Raw genomic sequence first — 21878 nt, forward strand, 5'->3', positions numbered from 1 at the left:
TCAGCCTCCCGAGTAGCTGGGACTACAGGCGCCCGCCACCTCGCCCGGCTAGTTTTTTGTATTTTTTAATAGAGACGGGGTTTCACCGTGTTTATCATGTTGGTTTTTCTTTATTTTTTTTTTTTTTTAAGAGGCAGGGTCTGTGTCACCCAGGCTGGAGTGTAGTGACACAATCTTGGTTCACTGCAACCTCCAACTCCTGGGCTCAAGCGATCCTCCCACCTCAGCCTCCCGAGTAGCTGGGACTACAGGCGCCCGCCACCTCGCCCGGCTAGTTTTTTGTATTTCTTAGTAGAGACAGGGTTTCACGGTGTTAGCCAGGATGGTCTCGATCTCCTGACCTCGTGATCCACCCGTCTCGGCCTCCCAAAGTGCTGGGATTACAGGCTTGAGCCACCGCGCCCGGCCTCAACGTCTCTATTTTTAAAAAGAAGTCCGGGCACGGTGGCTCACGCTCGTAATCCCAGAGTTTTGGGAGGCCAAAGTGGGAGGATCGCTTGAGCCCGGGAGTTCAAGACCAGCCTTTCTCCGGCCTCAGCCTCCCGAGTAGCTGGGACTACAGGCGCCCGCCACCTCGCCCGGCTAGTTTTTTGTATTTTTAGTAGAGACGGGGTTTCACCGTGTTAGTCAGGATGGTCTCGATCTCCTGACCTCGTGATCCACCCGTCTCGGCCTCCCCAAGTGCTGGGATTACAGGCTTGAGCCACCGCGCCCGGCCTATTAATTTCTTAAATACATTCTTTGGAGTCTTACACCTATAGGCTGAATATTTCCTAAAGGGAACCTATAGAAGGAGTCTCCACTGTGGGGAGAAAGACCTTTCACTGCCTGGCACCTGACTTCTCTGCACCCAGGGAGCCACACAGGTTTTGTAAGGACGGACTTGGAGGACCCTGTTCTGATGATTGACTCAGAAGTTAGTTTGGAAGAACAGTAATTGTTAGTCTGCCCAAAGGCTTTGCTATGCCCCTACTATAAGAGGGTAATGTGGCCGGGCGCAGTGGCTCATGCCTGTAATCCTAGCACTTTGGGAGGCTGAGGTGGCAGATCACCTGAGGTTAGGAGTTTGAGACCAGCCTGGCCAGCATGGTGAAACCCTGTCTGTACTAAAAATACAAAAACTAGTCAGGCGTGGTGGTGCGCACCTGTAGTCCCAGCTATTAAGGAGGCTGAGGCATGAGAATTGCTTGAACTCGGGAGGCGGAGGTTGCAGTGAGCCGACATCACACCACTGCCCTCCACCCTGGGCAGCAGAGCGAGACTCCGTCTCAAAACAAGAGAGAGTAATGAAATGGTAACAGTATCTAGCTGGGCACTGTGGGAAGGTTTTCTGCTTTCTTTAGCCATGGAGAGAAGAGCTGTGCTTTATAGTACAGGAAGGGCCAACCTAGGAGCTGGAGAAAGTGTCAATAACAACATCCTGGGCTTCGACACAATTACTTTGAAACCTTCTGAAAGTCTTTACAGAGAATATTATTAAATATCAACATCAATTAATGACTACAAAATGAAACCACTATTCAGCTTAGTTCATTTCTTATGCCATCCAGGAAGTTAAGACATTAAATCCTTATCCCATGCAATGCAAATCAAATTATATAATCAATTTTAAAATAAAATTAATACATGTACCTCAGGCTCAATAAAATTTCTTCTTATAACTCAAACCAATACAGACTTGAGAAGTGAGCAGGTAAACTAAAGTCAATTGCTATCATATGATTTCAATGTGTCTCTGAAAAGCACGCGTTGGAAACTTAAATCCCAATGCAACAGTGTTGGGAGGTGGGGCAGATTGGGAGGTGTTTAGGTCACAAGGGCTCCGTCCTGAAGAACAGACTAATGCTGGTTATAAAAGGGCTTGAGGCTGTGGGTTTGATCTCTTGCTCTCTCTCCCCCTTTCTTTGCCCTTCTGTCATGGGATAGTGCAGCAAGATGCAACTCCTTGATCTTGGACTTGCCCCCAGAACTGTGGCTCATTAAGTTTCAGACAAGTAAATTTCTGTTTATAATGATAATAATATAAACTAATACTAATATATTATATGTTATATAATTGTCATATGTTATATATGGCAGTATATGTCATATTATGTGTCATATATTATATATTATATATATGTCATATATTATATATTATATATATATGTCATATATATATAAACACACACACATACAGACACATACAAAACTAGCCCTCTGTATCCATGGATTTCACATCCATGGGTTCAGCCAACCATGGATCTGAATTATTTGGAAAAAAAATCTACAATTATTTGGAAAAAAAAAAATCTACAAAGTTCCAAAAAGCAAAACTTGAATTTGCCACATGCCAAGTACTATGCTGAATCCATGTGAATGAAGTGATATATAGGCATTATGTTAGGTATTTTATGTAACCTAGAGATGATTTAAAGTATACAGGAGGATGTGCATAGGTTATATGCAAAAGACTTGAACACCTGTGGATTTTGGTATCCACAGGTGGGTTCTGGTACCAGTTCTCCACAGATATTGAGGGATGACTGCATGTATCCATATATATAATGCTGTATATATTTTATGTAAAATATATAATTACCCAGTCTCAGGTATTCTGTTATAGCAGCACAAAACAGACTAAGACATTAATGCATGCTGACACTGAAACCACTGAGCTGACAATGACAATTAAAATTAAGTATGGCTGACCACATGCCAGTATAATTCAATGGAGAAATAATAGTCTTTTCAACAGATGATAATAGGATGACTGAACAGCCACATGCAAAAGAATGAAGTTGGACCCCCTGTCTCACACCATATATAAAAATTAACTCAAAGTGGATCAGAGACCTAAATGTAAGAGCTAAAACTACAGAACTCCTAGAAGAAAACACAGAGGTAAATCTTGGTGAATAAAGCAAGATCAGCATGACAGGTCTTAGCATCCTGGCCCAGGGACAGAATGGGATGCAAGTAACCAACCAGGGCTCCTACCTGAGTCGGGCCTCTCGCAAGGGACAAACCTCATGCAGGCTGATCACTGAGGGCTGCTTCTCATGCTCCTGGCTGACATGGAAATAAAAAGGGGAGGGCTGCTTTGGCTAGACATGCCCTTCAAATTTCCTAACCTTGTTCCTGGAGGACTTCCCAGCAGTCCCTATCCTTCCTCCAGGGTTTCCTGAGATTCAGACGACAGAGTCATAGAACAGGTGCAAAATGAGAGAGATACAAGGGAAATGGCAAAGAAAGAGAAAGAGAGAGAGAGTACGCTGCCCTCAACATGAGATCAAACAGAATATTTCGCCATGAAGAAAAGAAAGAGCAATCAGCAAGAGGAGGAGGAACTCTGTGCAAGAAGGCTGTTGATTGAGCATGAAGATCCTGGGCTGCTACTGGTCCCTGACAGTGACTTGACACTGAAGTTCAGGGATAAGGGAAGCTGCCTGGTCACAGAGAGCTCCTTCCTGGAATCTCGGCCTTGTATGGACGTAACCCTGTGTCTCTCCAGCTGAGTGTCTTGCTGAGCCATTCTGGATTATGGGGGGCATCTCAGCGGCATGGGGACCATCATGAAGCGAGTGGCCCCTCTCCCTGCACTGCATCCCAATGCTTGTTTTCCATCAGTCAGCCTGAAAATACAGAACCCTACACACCTCTAGGACCACCTTTTCTTACAGTTACACATCATATATAATTTAAACTATAATTTAAACAGGGGAAAACACTATCTTAACTGGCACAAGAATGAAATGTGTTTTAAATGCTATATTTAAACCAGACTCTTGAGTGAATACAATGGTACACAAAATAGAAGTTGTGAGAAAACTGCCTTTTGAAAATATTTTTGTACCTACAGTCAACAATATTTTATTATACTTTTCAAAATTGAAGATGTAAAGTGAAGTGTTCTTATTACAATAAAAAAAAAACTGCTGAAAAAAGGAAGAAAACACATATTTAAATATATATATATACACACACACACACACACACATACACACACATATATCTCAAGGCTGAAAATGCTAGTCCAGAGTAAACTGCTCATCTACAAAGCCCAGCCTTACTTCCACTCTTCAGCAGGCACTTCTCTTCCTCCTTGAGCTTGTTCTGTATCAGGCAGAGAGTGTTTTTAGCTTCCTGTGGAAGAGGAAAAACAGACTCAGGAGAGACGGCCCTTTTCTGGACTGTTCTATTCTTCTTCACCACTGCGTAAGGACTGCTAAGTTTGTACTACAGAACAAAAAAAGAACTAAACTCAAGGAAGGGGAAGAGAATTAACACGGCCTGAGCAACTCCAGGGTCCCGAAATTTACTGCCCTTTCTCTCTGAGGTCACCTGGTGGCCTGGTGGACACAGGCACCCAGAATGAAGCAGCTGCCCCAACCCCATGCTTCTCCAACTACACTTCCCTGCCTCTGAGGAGAACTAAATGCCCACCATGCGTGCCTGTATGGCCTGGGGACACAGAACAGACACATCTAATTTTAGGGTAGAGACAGGCCTCTTGCTTTCAAAGGAAGAAAGTATAGATTTTATCATTTATCTTTCCTGCCCTGCCTTCAGATTCCAGCTCAAAAGATGCTAAATGGTAGGATAGGTAAGGATGGGAATAGGGGTGGGGAAAAGAGGAAACATCTCAGATCATAAAATATGGCCTTATTATCAAGAAAGAAAATGGGGGCTGGGCGTGGTAGCTCACACCTGTAACCCCCATGCCTTGGGAGACCAAGGCAGGAGGATCACTTGAGCCCAGGAGTTTGAGACCAGCCTGGGCAACATAGGGAAACCTCATCTCTACAATACATTTTAAAAATTTAGCCAGGTATGGTGGCACGTGCCTATAGTCCCAGTTACTCAAGAGGCTGAGGTGGGAGGATCACTTGAGCCTAGGTCTGAGGCTACAGTGAGCTATGATCACACTCTGCACTCCAGACAGAGTGGCAGGTAACACAGTGAGACCCTGTCAAGAAAGAGAAAGAGAGAGAGAGAGAGGGATGGGGGGTGCAGGGTGGGGGAGGGACAGACAGAGGGAGGAAGCTGGCTTTAAATATTGTTGTTGTTCTAAACATTAAAAATAAAGCACTGTGTTTCAGTCATGGGGTATTTCGAGGGAACAGGTATTCTAAGGACAGAGTGCGAGAGTGAGTAAGAGAAAAAGAGATGTACTCGTTGAAGGAAGGGTAGGGTAGAGGGCTCCCCCGGAAGTCTCCTGGGCCACCTATCCGCCATTCTGAGGCATACTGTTTGGTTTGTTCTCTGAACCCAGAGGTGGCCCCAGATAATACAACAAAATGTTTCTTTTCACTGCCCTTGACTGTTCTTTCCCAGGTACCCAATGTTTAAAATGTTCTAAACTCCAGGCTCTTTCCAGTGCCCTTGAAATGTGCCTGTCCTGTACCATTTCTCCATGGCCTGCCTCTGCCACAGAGTAATGCTATTAATGAATTCCTCGTCAAGATGACATGTGTCCACATGGATGCGTTAGGTACTCCCAGTTAGCCCTCCTGGACAACACACTAGCTCTGCCCAACTCAAATGCTCAGAATTGTAAGAAGCCTAGTATAACCTTAATGCCAAAAGCTGTCAAGAGCATGAGAAGGGGAGACTGTAGACCAATTTCATCATGAAAATGGAGTCTAAAAGACCATTCTCAGGTTAAGGATAGGGCAATTCAAAAATTGATCACAACTTGGTTCAATTTCTTTTGCTCTAAATTCCACATTTATCAACTCATGCTTGGATCTGAAATACTCTTTCCTAAATGGCCTTACCCACGGGGATGAAAGGAACCTGTAAGATGGTTGGTCAGGTTCAAGGCCACATATATTTCCCACAATCAACCAATAAACTGCCATTCCTCTTTACAAAACAATCTCCAATGAGCTATTTTGGTGATTCAATTAACCATAATTTGAAAATCCTTTTTTTCTCTTTTTTTTTTTCTGTTGAGACGGTGTCTTCCTCTGTTGCCCAGGCGAGTGCAGTGGCGCGATCTCTGTTCACTACAACCTCCGCCTCCTGGGTTCAAGCAATTCTCCTGCCTCAGCCTCCCAAGTAGCTGGGATTACAGGCGCCTGCCACCATACCAGATAAATTTTGTATTTTTAGTAGAGGGGGTTTCACCATCTTGGACAAGCTGATCTCAAACTCCTGACCTCGTGATCCACCCAAAGTGCTGGGATTACAGGCATGAGCCACCACGCCAGGCCCCCCTCCCCGCTTTTTTTTTTTTTTTTGAGGCAGAGTCTTGCTCTGTCAACCAAGCTGGAGTGCAGTAGCATGATCATGGTTCACTCCAACTTCAAACTCCCAGGCTCAAGCAATCCTCCCATCTCAGGCTCCCAAGTAGCTGGGACAATAGGTGTGCAACACCATGCCCAGTTAGTTAGTTTGTTTGTTTATTTATTTATTTATTTGAGACAGTCTCGCTCTGCCGCCCAGGCTGGAGTGCAGTGATGCGATCTCGGCTCACTGCAAGCTCTGCCTCCTGGGTTCACGCCATTTTCCTGCCTCAGCCTCCCGAGTAGCTGGGACTACAGGCGCCTGCCACCACGCCCGGCTAATTTTTTGTATTTTTATAGAGACAGGGTTTCACCATGTTAGCCAGGATGGTCTCGATCTCCTGACCTCGTGATCCGCCCGCCTCGGCCTCCCAAAGTGCTGGGATTACAGACGTGAGCCACCGCACCCGGCCTAATTTATTTTTACTTCTTTGTAGAGACGGGTCTCACTATGTTGCCCAAACTGGTCTCGGATTCTTGGGCTCCAGTGATCCTCCTGCCTAAGCCTCCCAAAGTGCTGGAATTACAAGTATGAGCCATCGCACCTTGCCTTGAAAATCTTTATGTGAACTGACTAAGCAAGCTTTGTTTTTTTATTTTTGGAGACAGGATATTGCTCTGTTGCCTAGGCTGGAGTACAGTGGCACAATCTTGGCTAACTGCAGCCTCTGCCTCCTAGGTTCAAGAGATTCTCCTGTCTCAGCCTCCCGAGTAGCTGGGACTATAGGCATGCACCACCATACCCGGCTAATTTTTTTATTTTTTATTTTTATTTTTATTTATTTATTTTTTGAGACGGAGTCTCGCTCTGTAGCCCAGGCTGGAGTGCAGTGGCCGGATCCAGCTCACTGCAAGCTCCACCTCCCGGGTTCACGCCATTCTCCTGCCTCAGCCTCCCGAGTAGCTGGGACTACAGGCGCCTGCCACCTCGCCCGGCTAGTTTTTTTTTTGTATTTTTAGTAGAGATGGGGTTTCACCGTGTTAGCCAGGATGGTCTCGATCTCCTGACCTCGTGATCCACCCGTCTCAGCCTCCCAAAGTGCTGGGATTACAGGCTTGAGCCACTGCGCCGGCCTAATTTTTTTATTTTTAGGAGAGGCAGTGTTTCACATGTTGGCCAGGCTGGTCTCAAACTCCTGACCCCAAGTGATCCACCCGCCTTGACCTGCCAAAGCCAAGCAAGCTTTTAAATCTGCACTCGAGACCAGCTACGTAATTTTTGGGATCAGCGGAAAATAAAATACACTTAAAAATTATTATGGGCCGGGCGCGGTGGCTCAAGCCTGTAATCCCAGCACTTTGGGAGGCCGAGATGGGCGGATCACGAGGTCAGAAGATCAAGACCATCCTGGCTAAGACAGTGAAACCCCGTCTCTACTAAAAAATACAAAAAACTAGCCGGGCGAGGTGGCGGGCACCTGTAGTCCCAGCTACTTGGGAGGCTGAGGCAGGAGAATGGCGTAAACCTGAGAGGCAGAGCTTGCAGTGAGCTGAGATCCGGCCACTGCACTCCAGCCTGGGCGACAGAGCGAGACTCTGTCTCAAAAAAAAAAAAAAAAAAAAAAAAAAACTAGCTGGGTGAGGTGGCGGGTGCCTGTAGTCCCAGCTACTCGGGAGGCTGAGGCAGGAGAATGGTGTAAACCCGGGAGGCGGAGCTTGCAGTGAGCTGGGATCCAGCCACTGCACTCCTGCCTGGGCGACAGAGTGAGACTCCGTCTCAAAAAAAAAAAAAAAAAAATTATTATGCATTTCCAGACATTGACAACAGGGCCTGAAAGCAAGCACAGGCCCCATGTCAGCACAGGGTCTTATGCAGCCGCATAGGCCTCACGTCGGCCCTGTCTGTACTCTCAACTGACTAAACCTGATGAAATATGACATCAAAGATTTGACAACCCTGGAGTCCAGGGTACACTGCCAGCAAAACAAATGCATGACATGAGCAATCCTCAGACTGACCAGGGAGAAAAAACATGTACTGATATTTTTTTTACAATAATATTAACAAAATGACCTGTTACCCAGTACAAAATAACACACCAGAAGGAATGGCTGAACAGAGGACAGGCTCAGCTCACCTCAAACCTTTCTTGCTCCATCCTATGATGCTCTTCAAGCTGCTGCTCCAGGTAAGTGAGATTTTGAAATTTCTCCAGATAAATGTCATACTGCTTTTGTAATTCTTCCTCAGTCTTCTCATACTCATCCATAAAACATGGCCTAAGACAAGCAAATAAATAAAAAGGGAAAGGTGAGTTAATGTGCAGTAGTTTGAAATGGGTATTCACAGTTTTAGACTCCATGGTGGCCTTCTCTGGAAACCCTTAATTAGAGAAGGGCCTTCATTCTTATAACTGCTTACAAATATTTTCCCTCTTCTCCTTTCTCCCCCGAAAATGGACATACTTCTTTTTCATCATACGATGTACTCTTTGTAAAAACTTGAAATAATCCTGAAAGTATGAAGAATGATGTAAAAATTACTGATAATCCCATCACCAGGTATAAGCGTTTGATAGTTGACATATATCCTTCCAGACTTTCTATGCATATAGATAGGAATGCATTTTAAACAAAAATTAAACATACTAAGAAATTCTATAATCTTTTTTTTTCATTTCAATATATCATAATGTCAATAGAGTTAAAAAAGATCAGGCCGGGTGCATCGGCTCACACCTGTAACCCTAGCATTTAGGGAGGCTGAGGTAGGAGAAGGATTGAGCCTGGAGTTCAAGGCTGCAGTGAGTGAGGATCCTCTGACCTTGCCATGGCACTCCAGCCCTCCAGCCTGGGGACACGCTGAGACCCCATCTCTAAAGGCAAAAAGTCACATACCAGACACATCTCTCAAAATCAACAAATATATATATTATTATCTTATTTGGGTATAATGTTCTACTGTCGGCCGCGTGTGGCGTCTCACGCCTGTAATCCCAGCACTTTGGGAGGCCAAGGCAGGCGGATCAACTGAGGTCAGGAGTTTGAGACCAGCCTGGCCAACATGGTGAAACCTCGTCTCCACTAAAAACACAAAAATTACCCAGGCATGGTGGCACATGCCTGTAATCTCAGCCACTCAGGTGGCTGAGGCAGGAGAATCGCTTGAACCTGGGAGGCGGAGGTTGCAGTTAGCCAAGATTGCGCCACTGCACTCCAGCCTGGGCGACATAGCGAGACTCCATCTCAAAAGAAATAATAGTAACAATAATAGTGTTCTACTGTCAGGCTATTACAAATTTTAAGCAATCCTCTAAAAAGGGGACCATAGGTTGTTACGAATTAAAGCTGGTGTTTTTTTGTTTGTTTTTTTGAGACAGGGTCTCACTTTGTCACCCAGGCTAGACTGCAGTGGTGTGATCATGGCTCACTGAAGCATCAAACGCCTGGGCTCAGGTGATCCTCCTGGCTCAGGCCCCCAAGTAGCTGGGACTACAGACATATGCCACTATGCCCGACTATTTTTTATTTTTTTATTTATTTATTTTTTTTTTTTGAGACGGAGTCTTGCTCTGTCACCCAGGCTGGAGTGCAGTGGCCGGATCTCAGCTCACTGCAAGCTCCGCCTCCCGGGTTTACGCCATTCTCCTGCCTCAGCCTCCCGAGTAGCTGGGACTACAGGCGCCCGCCACCTCGCCCGGCTAAGTTTTTGTATTTTTAGTAGAGACGGGGTTTCACTGTGTTAGCCAGGATGGTCTCGATCTCCTGACCTCGTGATCCGCCCGTCTCGGCCTCCCAAAGTGCTGGGATTACAGGCTTGAGCCACCGCGCCCGGCCGCCCGACTATTTTTTATATATATTTTTTGTATAGATGGGATTTCGCCATGTTGCCCAGGCTGGTCTTGAACCCCTGAGTTCAAGCGATCTGTCTGCCTCGGCCTCTCAAAGTGCCGGGATTATAGACACGAATCACTGTGCCCAGTCTAAAGAGGTTTTTAAACGATAAAAATTTTTTTTAAAAGGCCAGGTGTGGTGACTCACACCTGTAATCCCAGCACTTTGGAAGGCCGAGGTGGGTGGATCATAAGGTCAGGAGTTCAAGACCAGCCTGGCCAACATGGTGAAACTCCATCTCTACTAAAAATACAAAAATTAGCTGGGCATGGTGGCAGCTGCCTGTAATCCCAGCTAGTTGAGAGACCGGGGCAGGAGAATTGCTTGAATCCGGGAGGCGGAGGTTGCAGTGAGCTGAGATCGCACCACTGTACTCCCACCTGGGCAACAGAGCGAAACTCCATCTCAAAAAAAAATAAAAATAAAAATAAAAACAAAAACAAAACAAAACAAAAAAACATAAAAATCTATTTCAATTGATTTGTTGAACTTTTTCTTTTTTTCTTATTATTGACCTTAAAGGAAAAATTCTACTCTTTTAAAAATATAAGCAGATAAACGGCCGGGCGCGGTGGCTCAAGCCTGTAATCCCAGCACTTTGGGAGGCCGAGACGGGCGGATCACGAGGTCGGGAGATCGAGACCATCCTGGCTAACACGGTGAAACCCCGTCTCTACTAAAAATATACAAAAAACTAGCCGGGTGAGGTGGCGGGCGCCTGTAGTCCCACCTACTCGGGAGGCTGAGGCAGGAGAATGGCGTGAACCCGGGAGGCGGAGCTTGCAGTGAGCTGAGATCCGGCCACTGCACTCCAGCCTAGGCGACAGAGCGAGACTCCGTCTCAAAAAAAAAAAAATATATATATATATATATAAAAGCAGATAAACTAAGAAATAATTATAATCTTTTGAACTACAGCAAAACAAAGAAACTTTTTTTTCTGTTAAAAGGATTTGGAGCTTAACAAAAATGAATTGATGCTTTAAAGGTGGAATATGTCGAGGAGATCAATCTATCTGGCAGCAATGACTTCTGTTTTTTTTTCCCTCTGTGAGGCTCCAGAGGTAAATAGCCAGTTTCAGGAAGGGCCTCGGCTTTGTGCTGGGTGGGGAGGAGCCAGGGCGCTCCCTGTGGTTGCTGTCACTGCCCCAGGTGCTGTCTCCCCACAGACCTTGGGACAGTGGCCAGGGTGTAGCCAGCCACCAACATCCAAAAAGGCAAAACATATTTGACCAGAGCAGGCAGCTGGGAAGAGGAGGGAGCCAAGAAGAAAGAAAAATAAAGGGAGAACGAAAAGGGAGAAAGAGCAGAAGCACGGGGGAGGGAAAGAGGTGCAGAACGAAGAAGAGAACAGAGGGCCGGCACCACTATTCTCCATCAGTATTCCTGGGAAATACATTTCCAATGAGGTAAAGTAGGAAGAAAGACGAATTACTGACTGGTGAGGAATGATCAAGGTTTAAATAAAGTCTAAAATCTATGCCAACAAAGAGGCAGGAGTATGTTTCTGTTTCTACCTAATTTATGGCAAGATCTTAGCAGACCACGTCTGGATTTCCCCATCTGGATTCACTTACTCTGCCTTGAGTTCCAAGAAGCTATAAAAGCTTAAAGGGCAGTTCAAGCATAAAGCAGTTTTCCAGACATATTGCAAGCAGTAAAGAGAATGAGTTTAGCCATCTGCTTGTTACGACAGGCAACACATGCACATTTTGAGGTGAAGATATCTTTATGTAAGGCTTTTTTTCATTGCTTAAGAAGAGTTAAGATCATATTCTATTCTCTTAAGTCTTTGTTCTAACTTTTCTTTTTTCTTTTAGAGTCAGGGCCTCGTTCTTTTGCTTAGGCTGGAGTGCAGTGATGCAACCATAGCTCAGTGCAGCCTCAACCTTCTGGGCTCAAGCAATCCTCCTGCCTCAGCCTCCCAAGTAGCTGGGACTACAGGTGTGTACCACCACACTGAGGTAATTTTTAAAAATTTTTAGAGATGGGGTTTCATTATGCTGCCCAGGTTGGTCTCAAATTCCTGGGCTCAAGAGAACCCCCCGCCCCAGCCTCATGAGTAGCTGAGATTTCAGACATGAGCCACCACGCCCAGTTTGTTTGAACTTTCCAGGACATCTTTCTACTCATTCTCCAAGTGTTCATATCTACCTGACACTCTGCAGAGTCTCTAGTCGCTTCCGATTTCTTTCCAGTTCTAATTTTCTCTTTTCAATTTTGGCTTCTAAATTAGCTTCATCAGAGGCCACATTATTGAGCAGGTCTTTAGTCTTCTGAACCTGTGTCTATATTTAATGGGAAATAATGAGACAAGGTGGCAATAAAAACAGCCATCCTAACTCACAGAAGAATTCTGCAACTCTTCAGGCATGGCAACATTATGCTCAACAAACACAAAAGCAAATAAATAAAGTAGACACTTCCCCAAGCAATGACTCACTTAACCCACTAGTTCCAGGGAGAATGTCACACAGGTCCAGAAAAAGTTATCTTTTTCTCCCCCATGAAAAGCAGGCATTTCTGCCCAGGGAAAGAAGTGAAGATGGAAAGAAGAGTGTCCTGGTCAAGGTGGAGAGGCCTGCCATCTTTTGTCTGGCTCACTCAGTTAGAGCAAGGTACACATCAGTCTGGATGGTCAATCTGCCTTTTTATCATTCAGGCCATGCCCCTAGTTACAAACACCCGACTTACAGAATACACACACACCAAGTACTGCTAGAGGGGAGAGAAAGAAACAGCTGGTCCCAGCCCTAACCCACTGCCTGCTGGGACTGAGAGAAGGTCCCTCTTCCCTCTCCCTGGCAACAGAAGCTTGACTACAGACTAAAAATGAGAAGAAACCATGCTGCAGTCAGTACAAAAGCAGTTCCCGCAGTGGCACTGGCCACACTGACGTGCACCAGCTCGGGAAGGGGCCCAGAGCAACAGTCAGAGAGAGGCCCTTGGGCAACAGAGGCTGAGTAAAGAAGGGAAAGGGGACACGGGCCCACTGACAATGACACAAGTCTCCCTATCCTAAGAAAAGGCTCATTTGAAGCAGGTAGAGTGACAGGTAGCGCACTGTCTTCACATGCATCTTGTCCGGTGGCCTGCCAGGTCACATGCCTGTGGTTCAGGCTCCAATCTCTTCATGAGGAATCTGGACTGCCACCCAGCTGAGCGTGGAACTGCCCCCCCCAGGGTTCTGGCTTTCTAGCCCTGCATTAAGTTCCTGGTGGCCAAGGTGGGGCTTTCTCCTCCAGCACTTTGCCTACGTGTAGCATCCCGTAAAGGGGTTACTCTGTTTTCCTGCAAGTCTCTGAAAAGCTATGGGCTCCACAGAGAAATGGCCTAAGAAGCCCAGACACTCTCCACAACTCTCAGGGATGGTGTGTTTTGGAAGCAGCCACTGTTACTGACAATGCATTTATGGTCTGATTTTTTTGGCCTAAGTACACTGGCCATTTTTAAGATACTTTCATTAAAATAATCAAATCCTTATCATCCATTTGCTTCAAGTGCCTTAAAGCCCCCAGGAGAAATGTGAGTTCACCCTCACAGGAAGAAAGGTGGGTCTCCTTTCTAAACAACTTCAGTCAATGGCAACTATTTCCTTGAACCAAAGTCAGATTAAAACCTTGTACATTTATCCCACCTTAAACATATCTGTTCCTCAAACAAGAAAGATCCACAATGCAAAACAGCTGTGTAAACACAAACAATTTTCCCTGGTTTCTGAAATAAATGGCCTGTACTTCCTAACCCCTTTTAAGTACCCATGTTGTTGTTTTGGTTTAGTTTTTAGAATGATCAAACATCACAGATATTTTCTAACAAAGAAAGGAGTCTTAAGAGATTTCTACCAAGAAATGAACCCTGTCCCCTCTTGGGTGTTCTACTTTTAACATATTAGTGCTAAGGGCACATTCATGCTGTGTTCGCCTGATTCAGTTAGAACACTGGCAAGCATTTAGAGGTATAACACTTTTTTTTTAATTTTTAAATTTAGAAACAATCAAAAATTTACGTAAGACCTGTTGTACAACACAAAACGGTTTTCCCAGCCTAGGTAAGTTGCTGACCAGATGTTCCAACATCCTAGATACTTTAGTGTGTATTTCCTACAAATAAGGACTTTTTCCAACATCCCCACAATACAATCATCAAAACAGGAAGCCAGCACTGACACACTACCACCATCTAACCCCAGCCCCACTCCACTGTCCCCACTTGTCCCAGTGAAGTCCCCAACAGCAGACAGGAGCTGCCTAGGTGTCCAGTCATCACATCTCCACAGCCTCCCTTAGTCTGAAATGCCCCCTCAGCTTTCCTTGACTTTCAGAACCTTTTCACTTTGGGAGCATACAGGCTGCTTAATCTGTAGAATGCCCCTCAATTTGGCTTTGTCTCATTAGAGTCAGATATGCATTGTTGGCAGGAATACTCAGAAGTGACTGCATCCTACCAGGCGTGCATCATTTTGATTTGTTCTACAACGATAATCTTCACTTTGATCACTTGATTAAGGGGGTGACTGACAGGCTTGTCCCTGAGAAGCGACTCTTTTCCCCTCTGTAATTAATAAGTACTCTGTGGGCTAGGCACGGTGGCTCATGCCTGTAATCCTAGCACTTTGAGAGGTCAAGGTGGGTGGATAACCTGAAGTCAGGAGTTTGAAACAAGCCTGGCCAAACATGGCAAAACCCCATCTCCACTAAAAAAAAAAACAAAGATTAGCTGGGTGTGGTGGCACATGCCTATAATTCCAGCTATTCGGGAGGTCGAGGCACAAGAATTGCTTGAACCCAGGAGGCAGAGGTTGCAGTGAGCTGAGATGGCGCCACTGCACTCCAGCCTGGGCGACAGAGCAAGACTTCGTCTCAAAAATAAATAAATAAATAAAATAAAACAAAAATACAAAATTAGCCAGGTGTGGTGGAGTGCCCCAGTAATCCCAGCTACTCAGAAGGCTAAGGCATGAGAATCACTTGAACCTCAGGGGCAGAGGTTGCAGTTAGCTGAGGTTGTGCCACTGCACTCCAGCCTGGGTAACAGAGCGAGACTCTGTCTCAGAAAAAAAAAAAAAAAAAAAAAAAAGTACTTTGTGGAAAGCTACTTTGAAACTGTGTGAATGACCTGCTCCTCCTCAGCTTCCAATATTCTTTTTTTTTTTTTTTTTTGAGACGGAGTCTCGCTCAGTCACCCAGGCTGGAGTGCAGTGGCATGATCTCGGCTCACTGCAAGCTCCGCCTCCTGGGTTCACACCATTCTCCTGCCTCAGCCTCCCGAGTAGCTGGGACTACAGGCGCCCGCCGCCACGCCCAGCTAATTTTTTGCATTTTTAGTAGAGACGGGGTTTCACTGTGTTAGCCAGGATGGTCTCGATCTCCTGACCTCGTGATCCGCCCGCCTCGGCCTCACAAAGTGCCGGGATTACAGGTGTGAGCCACCGCGCCCGGCCTCATTTTTTTTATGCCAGTGAGAACTCATGGTTTCCTATTTCATTCTATTATGCCATAAAATTAATTATTCTAACTTATTTTGATGCTTAAGTTGTCCTTACTTTGGCCAGGAGAGGCCCACTCAAGTTGACTTCTGCATGCTTGCAACAGCTCCCTTTCCTCCTTTGAGCTCTTCCTTACTTTCTTGTACTGCTCCTGCCCAACTCTGGAATCAGCCATTTACCCCTAAGAGTTCTGGTTCCTTTTAGTGGAGAATGGTATTAAGCCAGGTGCTAGGTGTGCTCAGAGCTAAGAAATGTATGAGTGTGGGTGTGTCTATGTGTATGTATACAAATAAAACATACTTATATACATATGTATGTAATTCTTTAAATGTACATACATGCATATCAAAATTTATTCCTATATCTATCTATATATTGAAAACTATGCATTTAACCAACACCTCCAATTTCAGGTTCACTCTAATTTTCTCTCTTTCCATTTTTGTGACATTTTTGTGACTTTTTTCTCCAACAGTGAGGAACGTGGCTTCGTTATCATTACCATATTTTTACTTATCTGATCCATCTGCCTATCTGTCACCAACCTGCAAACCAGGGCTGTGGTGCCCTTCTCCCCCTGTGAGGCTCTGACTTCCTGGGCTGTGCTACCCAGGGGTTACTACAGTTTAATGACAAGAGAATGATATATTTTTAAAAACCTATGATTTTTAGAATTTTGTATAACTCATAGCAAATTCTTGTTCTATGCCTACTCTGAATGTACACAGGGGCCCCCATCTGTGTCTACTGAGTAAAAGAAATCATCAATGATGACTGAATATCTATTGTGCATCAGAGACGAGGCTTGATATGCCCTGTCGTGATTAGTATTTATAAGGACTCCACACAGTTGGGAATGCAGTTCTTGCTATTTTACAGATGAGGAAAATGAGGCACAGAGAGGTTAAGTAATTTGCCTAAGATCACACAGTGGAATTCAAACCCAAGCAATCTGAGTCTAAAGTCACCCTCATGATCTGCCTTCCAACTGACTCCTTTAGAGGAGAGGATAACTGATGTGGGTGGGCAGTAAACAATGGTGATCCTTCTACTTATTACAGTGCTGTCTGGAATTTAGAAAACCCTGAAATAATTTAAATACTAAGCAGTGAGGAATTGGTTAAACAAAATAAAATAGAACATTATTTATTAAAATTCTTGAATAACTGAAAATTATCAAATTACTGAAACTGATGAATTTTTAACAACATGAGAAGTTGTTTTTATTTATAACGAGGGGAAAAAAATGATAGCAAGTGACCTAGGTATGCTCGAATGTCCTCTGAGTTTTTCATTTCCCCACTAACACATCCCTCGTTACTAAGCCTAGCTTGTTCTGTCTTGTATGGGCAAGAAATCAGTATTTTTGAATCCCAGGCATTAAAAACATTATATAAAAGCAAAGTTATCTTACCAAAATCTCTTTTATTGCAATTCTCATCACTTTTTCAGTCTCATTTATTTCCAGAGGTCTGGCAATGGCTTCTGTTCTCATTTCCTAGGGAAACGGTAAAATCATTTACAAATATTTTCAGAAAAGGAGTTCTCAAAATCAGTATTCCTAGATCTAGACGTGCCTTATGGACTGATTCTCCAAAGTTTCATTACAACGTGAATCTCTGATGCAAAAACACTTGCACCATCACCTCCTATAATGTCTTCCATCATCTAAGCGCCTACCCAGCCTCTCTCCAGAGCTCAAGATCCTTTTCAGCCAGAGGCCCATGTGACCCCAACTCTATGAGCAAAACTGAATTTAGCATCCATTATTTTTTCTCCCAAATTTACTTGCTTCTTTTTTTTTTTTTTTTAAGAGAGATAGGGTCTCACTATGTTGCCCAGGCTGGTTTCAAACTCCTAGGCTCAAGTGATCCACATTCCTTGGCCTCCCAAAGTGCTAGGATCACAGGCATGAGCCACTGTGCCCAGCCCCAAATTTGCTTCTTTACCTGCATTCTGTCCAGGTGACGCCCAAACTAAGTACAGTTCAACTTGCTGTCAGGATCCCCTGCCAGCCTCTATAATCTTTCTTAGGATGAAGTCCCTCTCAGTTGCCTATCGCTAACAAACACAACCGACAAGAACAGTTACCATGGCCCTGCCCCTAGCATGAACCATTAACCAATCAAGGGAGACATCCGTGACTATCACATCAGTGCTGAAAACTTCTGAGACATGGGATTTTAATGTGGATATAGTTATGAGGTTTGCTATAGACAATATTTGCGTGACTCCAAAATTCATATGTTGAAACTCTAACCCACAATGTGATGATGTTAAGAGGTGAGGCCTTTAGTAGGTGATTAGCTCATAAGAGAAACCCTGGGGAGATCCCTCACCCCTGCTGCCATGTGAGGAATCAGCAACAAGGCAACATCTGTTGGGAACATGCCCTTGCCAGACACTGAATCTGTTAGTGCTTTCATCTAGAACTTCCCAATCTCCAGAACTGTGAGAAAGAAATCTGTTATTTACAAGTCACACTCAGCTTATTGTGTTTTGTGACGGCAGCCTGAATGGAGTAAGACAAGGTTCCTAGAGCACTTGTCAAAACTCGTCTTGTGCTTCCTTTCTTCCACGGTGCACCTGCACACGCTGTTGGGAACGGCTGAGGGCAGGGTGAGGACTTAGTCAAGGAGGCAGAACTCAGTGCCTTGCCTGTGGCTGGGGCTGCACCTCAGTAAATGTTTACTGAATGAAAGAAAAACAAACATTGGATAGGGGCTCTTTCTCGGATCATGACTACATACAGAGTTTGAAAAGTACTACATTCAGGGTCTCTCTTGGTTTCCTTGGGAACAGTTCTGCCACTCGTTACTTCATCATTCTTTACAGGATGGTGCTGAAAGAGTCCCTGTGGGATGGAAGTGAAGTCTCACAATGATGCCACAGCTCTAGTGGCAATCAGCAAGTGTCCAGCTCCTGTCTCTGGGTCTCTTAGGGACACACACAGACATATGTACACCACTGCACTACAAACAGAACAGGGGAAAGCCTGGAGGTGCCTTATTCATCATCTAAATTAGCTAGCAGATGTCAGTGGCAGTTTCATTCTGCCAACCACACTTCATCGGGTGGCAACTGACAGGTCAATATATGATAAGCAGACATAGCAACCTGGCACCTAAGCCCCTCTTCCCCAGACTTCCACTTCCGGTTTGCTCCCAGGGTATGCCAAACATAGGCAAGGCAGTGAGAGAGAGAAGCCATGGATGGCATTCCTGATAGGAAGTGAATGAAAGAGATTCACTTAATTTTAAAGCAGTAGATTGAGCACATATGCTTCAAGTGCCATAAATCTTTTTTTTTTTTTTTTTTTTTTTTGGAGACAGAGTCTTGCTCTGTCGCCCAGGCTGGAGTGCAGTGGCATGATCTCCGCTCACTGCAAGGTCCGCCTCCCGGGTTCACGGCATTTTACTGCCTCAGCCTCTCCAGTAGCTGGGACTACAGGCGCCCACCACCTCGCCTGGCTAATTTTTTGTATTTTTAGTAGAGACAGCGTTTCACTGTATTAGCCAGGATGGTCTCGATCTCCTGACTTCATGATCCGCCCACCTCGGCCTCCCAAAGTGCTAGAATTACAGGCGTGAGCCACCGCGCCCGGCCCAAATGCCATAAATCTTTACAGGTAAGGATTAAACACTGCTCCACTCTAGGCCAGACGCAGGGGTTCACGCTTGTAATCCCAGCCCTTTGGGAGGCTGAGGAAGGCGAATCACTTGAGATCAGAAGTTTGAGACCAGCCTGGCCAACATGATGAAACCCTGTCTCTACTAAAAATACAAAAATTAGCCAGGCGTGGTGACACACATCTGTAATCCCAGCTACTCGGGAGGCTGAGGAAGGAGAATCACCTGAACCTGGGAGGCGGAGGCTGTAGTCAGCCGAGATTGAGCCACTGCACTCCAGCCTGGGCAACTGAGTGAGACCGTCTCAAAAAAATAACAAAATTTAAAAAATAAAAAATAAACACCACTCTACTCTTAAACAGCTGCTTAAATGTAGGTGATGGCACATACTTCTTGGCTGGCATTGGCTGCAACAAGGATTGCAAATCAAATCACTCTGCATTGCAACATCAACTTCAGCTGACTGGAAGTGACACCAAGATCGCTGGTCCCAAACTCTGCTGTTAGAATCACCCGGGAGAATCTGAAAACTCCCAGTGCCCAGGTCACATTCCATAACAAGGAACCCAGAGTGAAAGCCAGGCTTCAGAAGTCTTTAGAGGTTCCCAGGTGTTTGCACTGGATAGCAAGGTCTGGGAACTGCAATCTCAGAAGATAATTTTTGAGAAGAATGCTGAAGCAGGGTACACCAGAAAAAAGCATCATGACCAACAAAGTCTGCCAGGGCACAACAAGGACAGCTCAGTCACATGCCATGGAGCTGCCACTCCTAAACGAGAAGTTAAAGGTAGATCAGTGCTGGGCACGGTGGCTCATGCCTGTAATTCCAGCACTTTGGGAGGCCCAGGCAGGCAGATCATGAGGTCAGGAGATCAAGACCACCCTAGCTAACATGATGAAACCCTGTCTCTACTAAAAATACAGAAAAATTAGCCAGGCGTGGTGGCGGCGCCTGTAGTCCCAGCTACTCGGGAGGCTGAGGCAGGAGAATGGTGTGACCCCGAGAGGCGGAGCTTGCAGTGAGCCGAGATCACACCACTGCACTCCAGCCTGGGCGACAGAGCGAGACTCTGTCTCAAATAAATGAATGAATGAATGTAGACCAGTGCCCACCAGAAGCAGGAAGGGCAGCTAACATCCTGTATCACCTTTCCACATATTTGCTCATTCAACCAGGTGTATTTCATTAAATCAGAACTGAAAAGGGAGAAACAGAATTGAAAAAGAAAACCTTGAAGAGAAAATCTGCATAGTTAAGGAGTATTGGAATGCTTACCCTCAACTCTACTTCCAAGCCGAGCAAGTCATACAGAGATGCTCCTTTGGAGGTGATTTCAGACGCAAGCTGCCTGGCTGCCTTCAAATCTGCAATCTGGAAGGAAAATAACAAAAACAGAACCCTCAGCAACAGATTTTTTTAATAGAGACAGGGTCTTGGCTATGTTACCCAGGCTGCTCTCTAACTCCTGGCCTCAAGTGACCCTCCTACCTCAGCCTCCCAAAGTGTTGAGATTATAGGCAGAACCACCATGTTCAGCCAGTCATAGATTTCTTTCTTTTTTTTTTTTCTGAGACGGACGGAGTTTCGCTCTTGTTGCCGAGGCTGGAGTGCAATGGCACAATCTTGGCTCACCGCAATCTCTACCTCCCGGGTTCAAGTAATTTTCCTTCCTCAGCTTCCCAAGTAGCTGGGATTACAGGTATGTGCCACCACGCCTGGCTAATTTTGTATTTTTAGTAGAGACAGGGTTTCTCCATGTTGGTCAGGCTGGTCTTTAACTCCTGACCTCAGGTGATCCACCCACCTCGGCCTCCCAAAGTGCTGGGATCACAGGCGTGAGCCACCGCGCCCAGCCAGCCACAGATTTTTAACATGCATTTAACCACCAGCCTGTTCATGTCAGCTCCTACCTTTGCTTGGGACACGTGACCACAAACATGTGCTTCCCCAGTCACACGCTCACAGGCTTCAGGACACACACTCAAGAAATGATCATCTAAGTATTAAAGAGACCAATTTCAGGATGCTTAGGTCTCTCCAAAAAACCTAATGTCACATCAAACTGAAGCCCCAACCAGGAGGGCATAGCTGGGAGAAAGCCCACATGCCTCCTACTTGGACTCTGTCACAGTAGAGGGTGTCCGGCAGCAGCAGAGTGACCACATGAAGGGACAGCCTGAGGGACACACATCCTCTTGCAGCAGCCTGACAGCCTGTGTTTTGTACCCCCCTGTCCTCCTTCTCTGCCTCAGACTTTCCTCCACAGGCTTGGAGAGGCTCAAATGGGGTGGCACCCACTAAGGACTTACAATGGTTCTGGGCTCCACAGAGGGGCAGCTGTTGCCAGGAAGGCGATGACAAGCACAGTGAGGATTTAGCACCGATCCCTTTGCACAGGCTTTTTAAGATGCGCGTGTCACCCCCTCTTCCTGGAATATGCTAACTCTTCTAATGAGCCCAAACATAAACGTCTCCCTGCTCTGCTCACTCTCCCTCTCTCCTGGACAACTAATCCCCACGTTCTGGCTCTCATTTTCAACCCACTAGCAACAACTCTCCCTCTTCATTCGCAGCTGATGGCTTTGATAGCTTGCTTCCCTCTTCCTTTAGTCCTCTAGGATCCAGCCTGCTCTGGCTCTAGCTGCTTTTCTCCCTTC

General features: G+C 45.5%; 1 protein-coding gene across 4 annotated transcripts in view; it reads right to left on the reverse strand.

The window, feature by feature from the left end:
• CLUAP1 (clusterin associated protein 1) overlaps nucleotides 1-21878 on the reverse strand; it is a 38905-nt gene that overhangs the window by 6902 nt on the left and 10125 nt on the right. For all 4 annotated transcript variants that reach the window (XM_009195854.3, XM_003916445.3, XM_003916446.4 and 1 more), the window contains 5 exons: nucleotides 20497-20592; nucleotides 17006-17089; nucleotides 12258-12391; nucleotides 8348-8489; nucleotides 4053-4125 (listed from right to left, as the gene is read on the reverse strand). In XM_009195854.3, coding sequence (XP_009194118.1) covers nucleotides 4053-4125; nucleotides 8348-8489; nucleotides 12258-12391; nucleotides 17006-17089; nucleotides 20497-20592 — 529 coding nt within the window. The remainder of the gene's footprint in view (nucleotides 1-4052; nucleotides 4126-8347; nucleotides 8490-12257; nucleotides 12392-17005; nucleotides 17090-20496; nucleotides 20593-21878) is intronic.

The sequence above is a fragment of the Papio anubis genome, chromosome 18, assembly GCF_008728515.1.
Source record: "Papio anubis isolate 15944 chromosome 18, Panubis1.0, whole genome shotgun sequence".
NCBI lineage: Eukaryota > Metazoa > Chordata > Mammalia > Primates > Cercopithecidae > Papio > Papio anubis.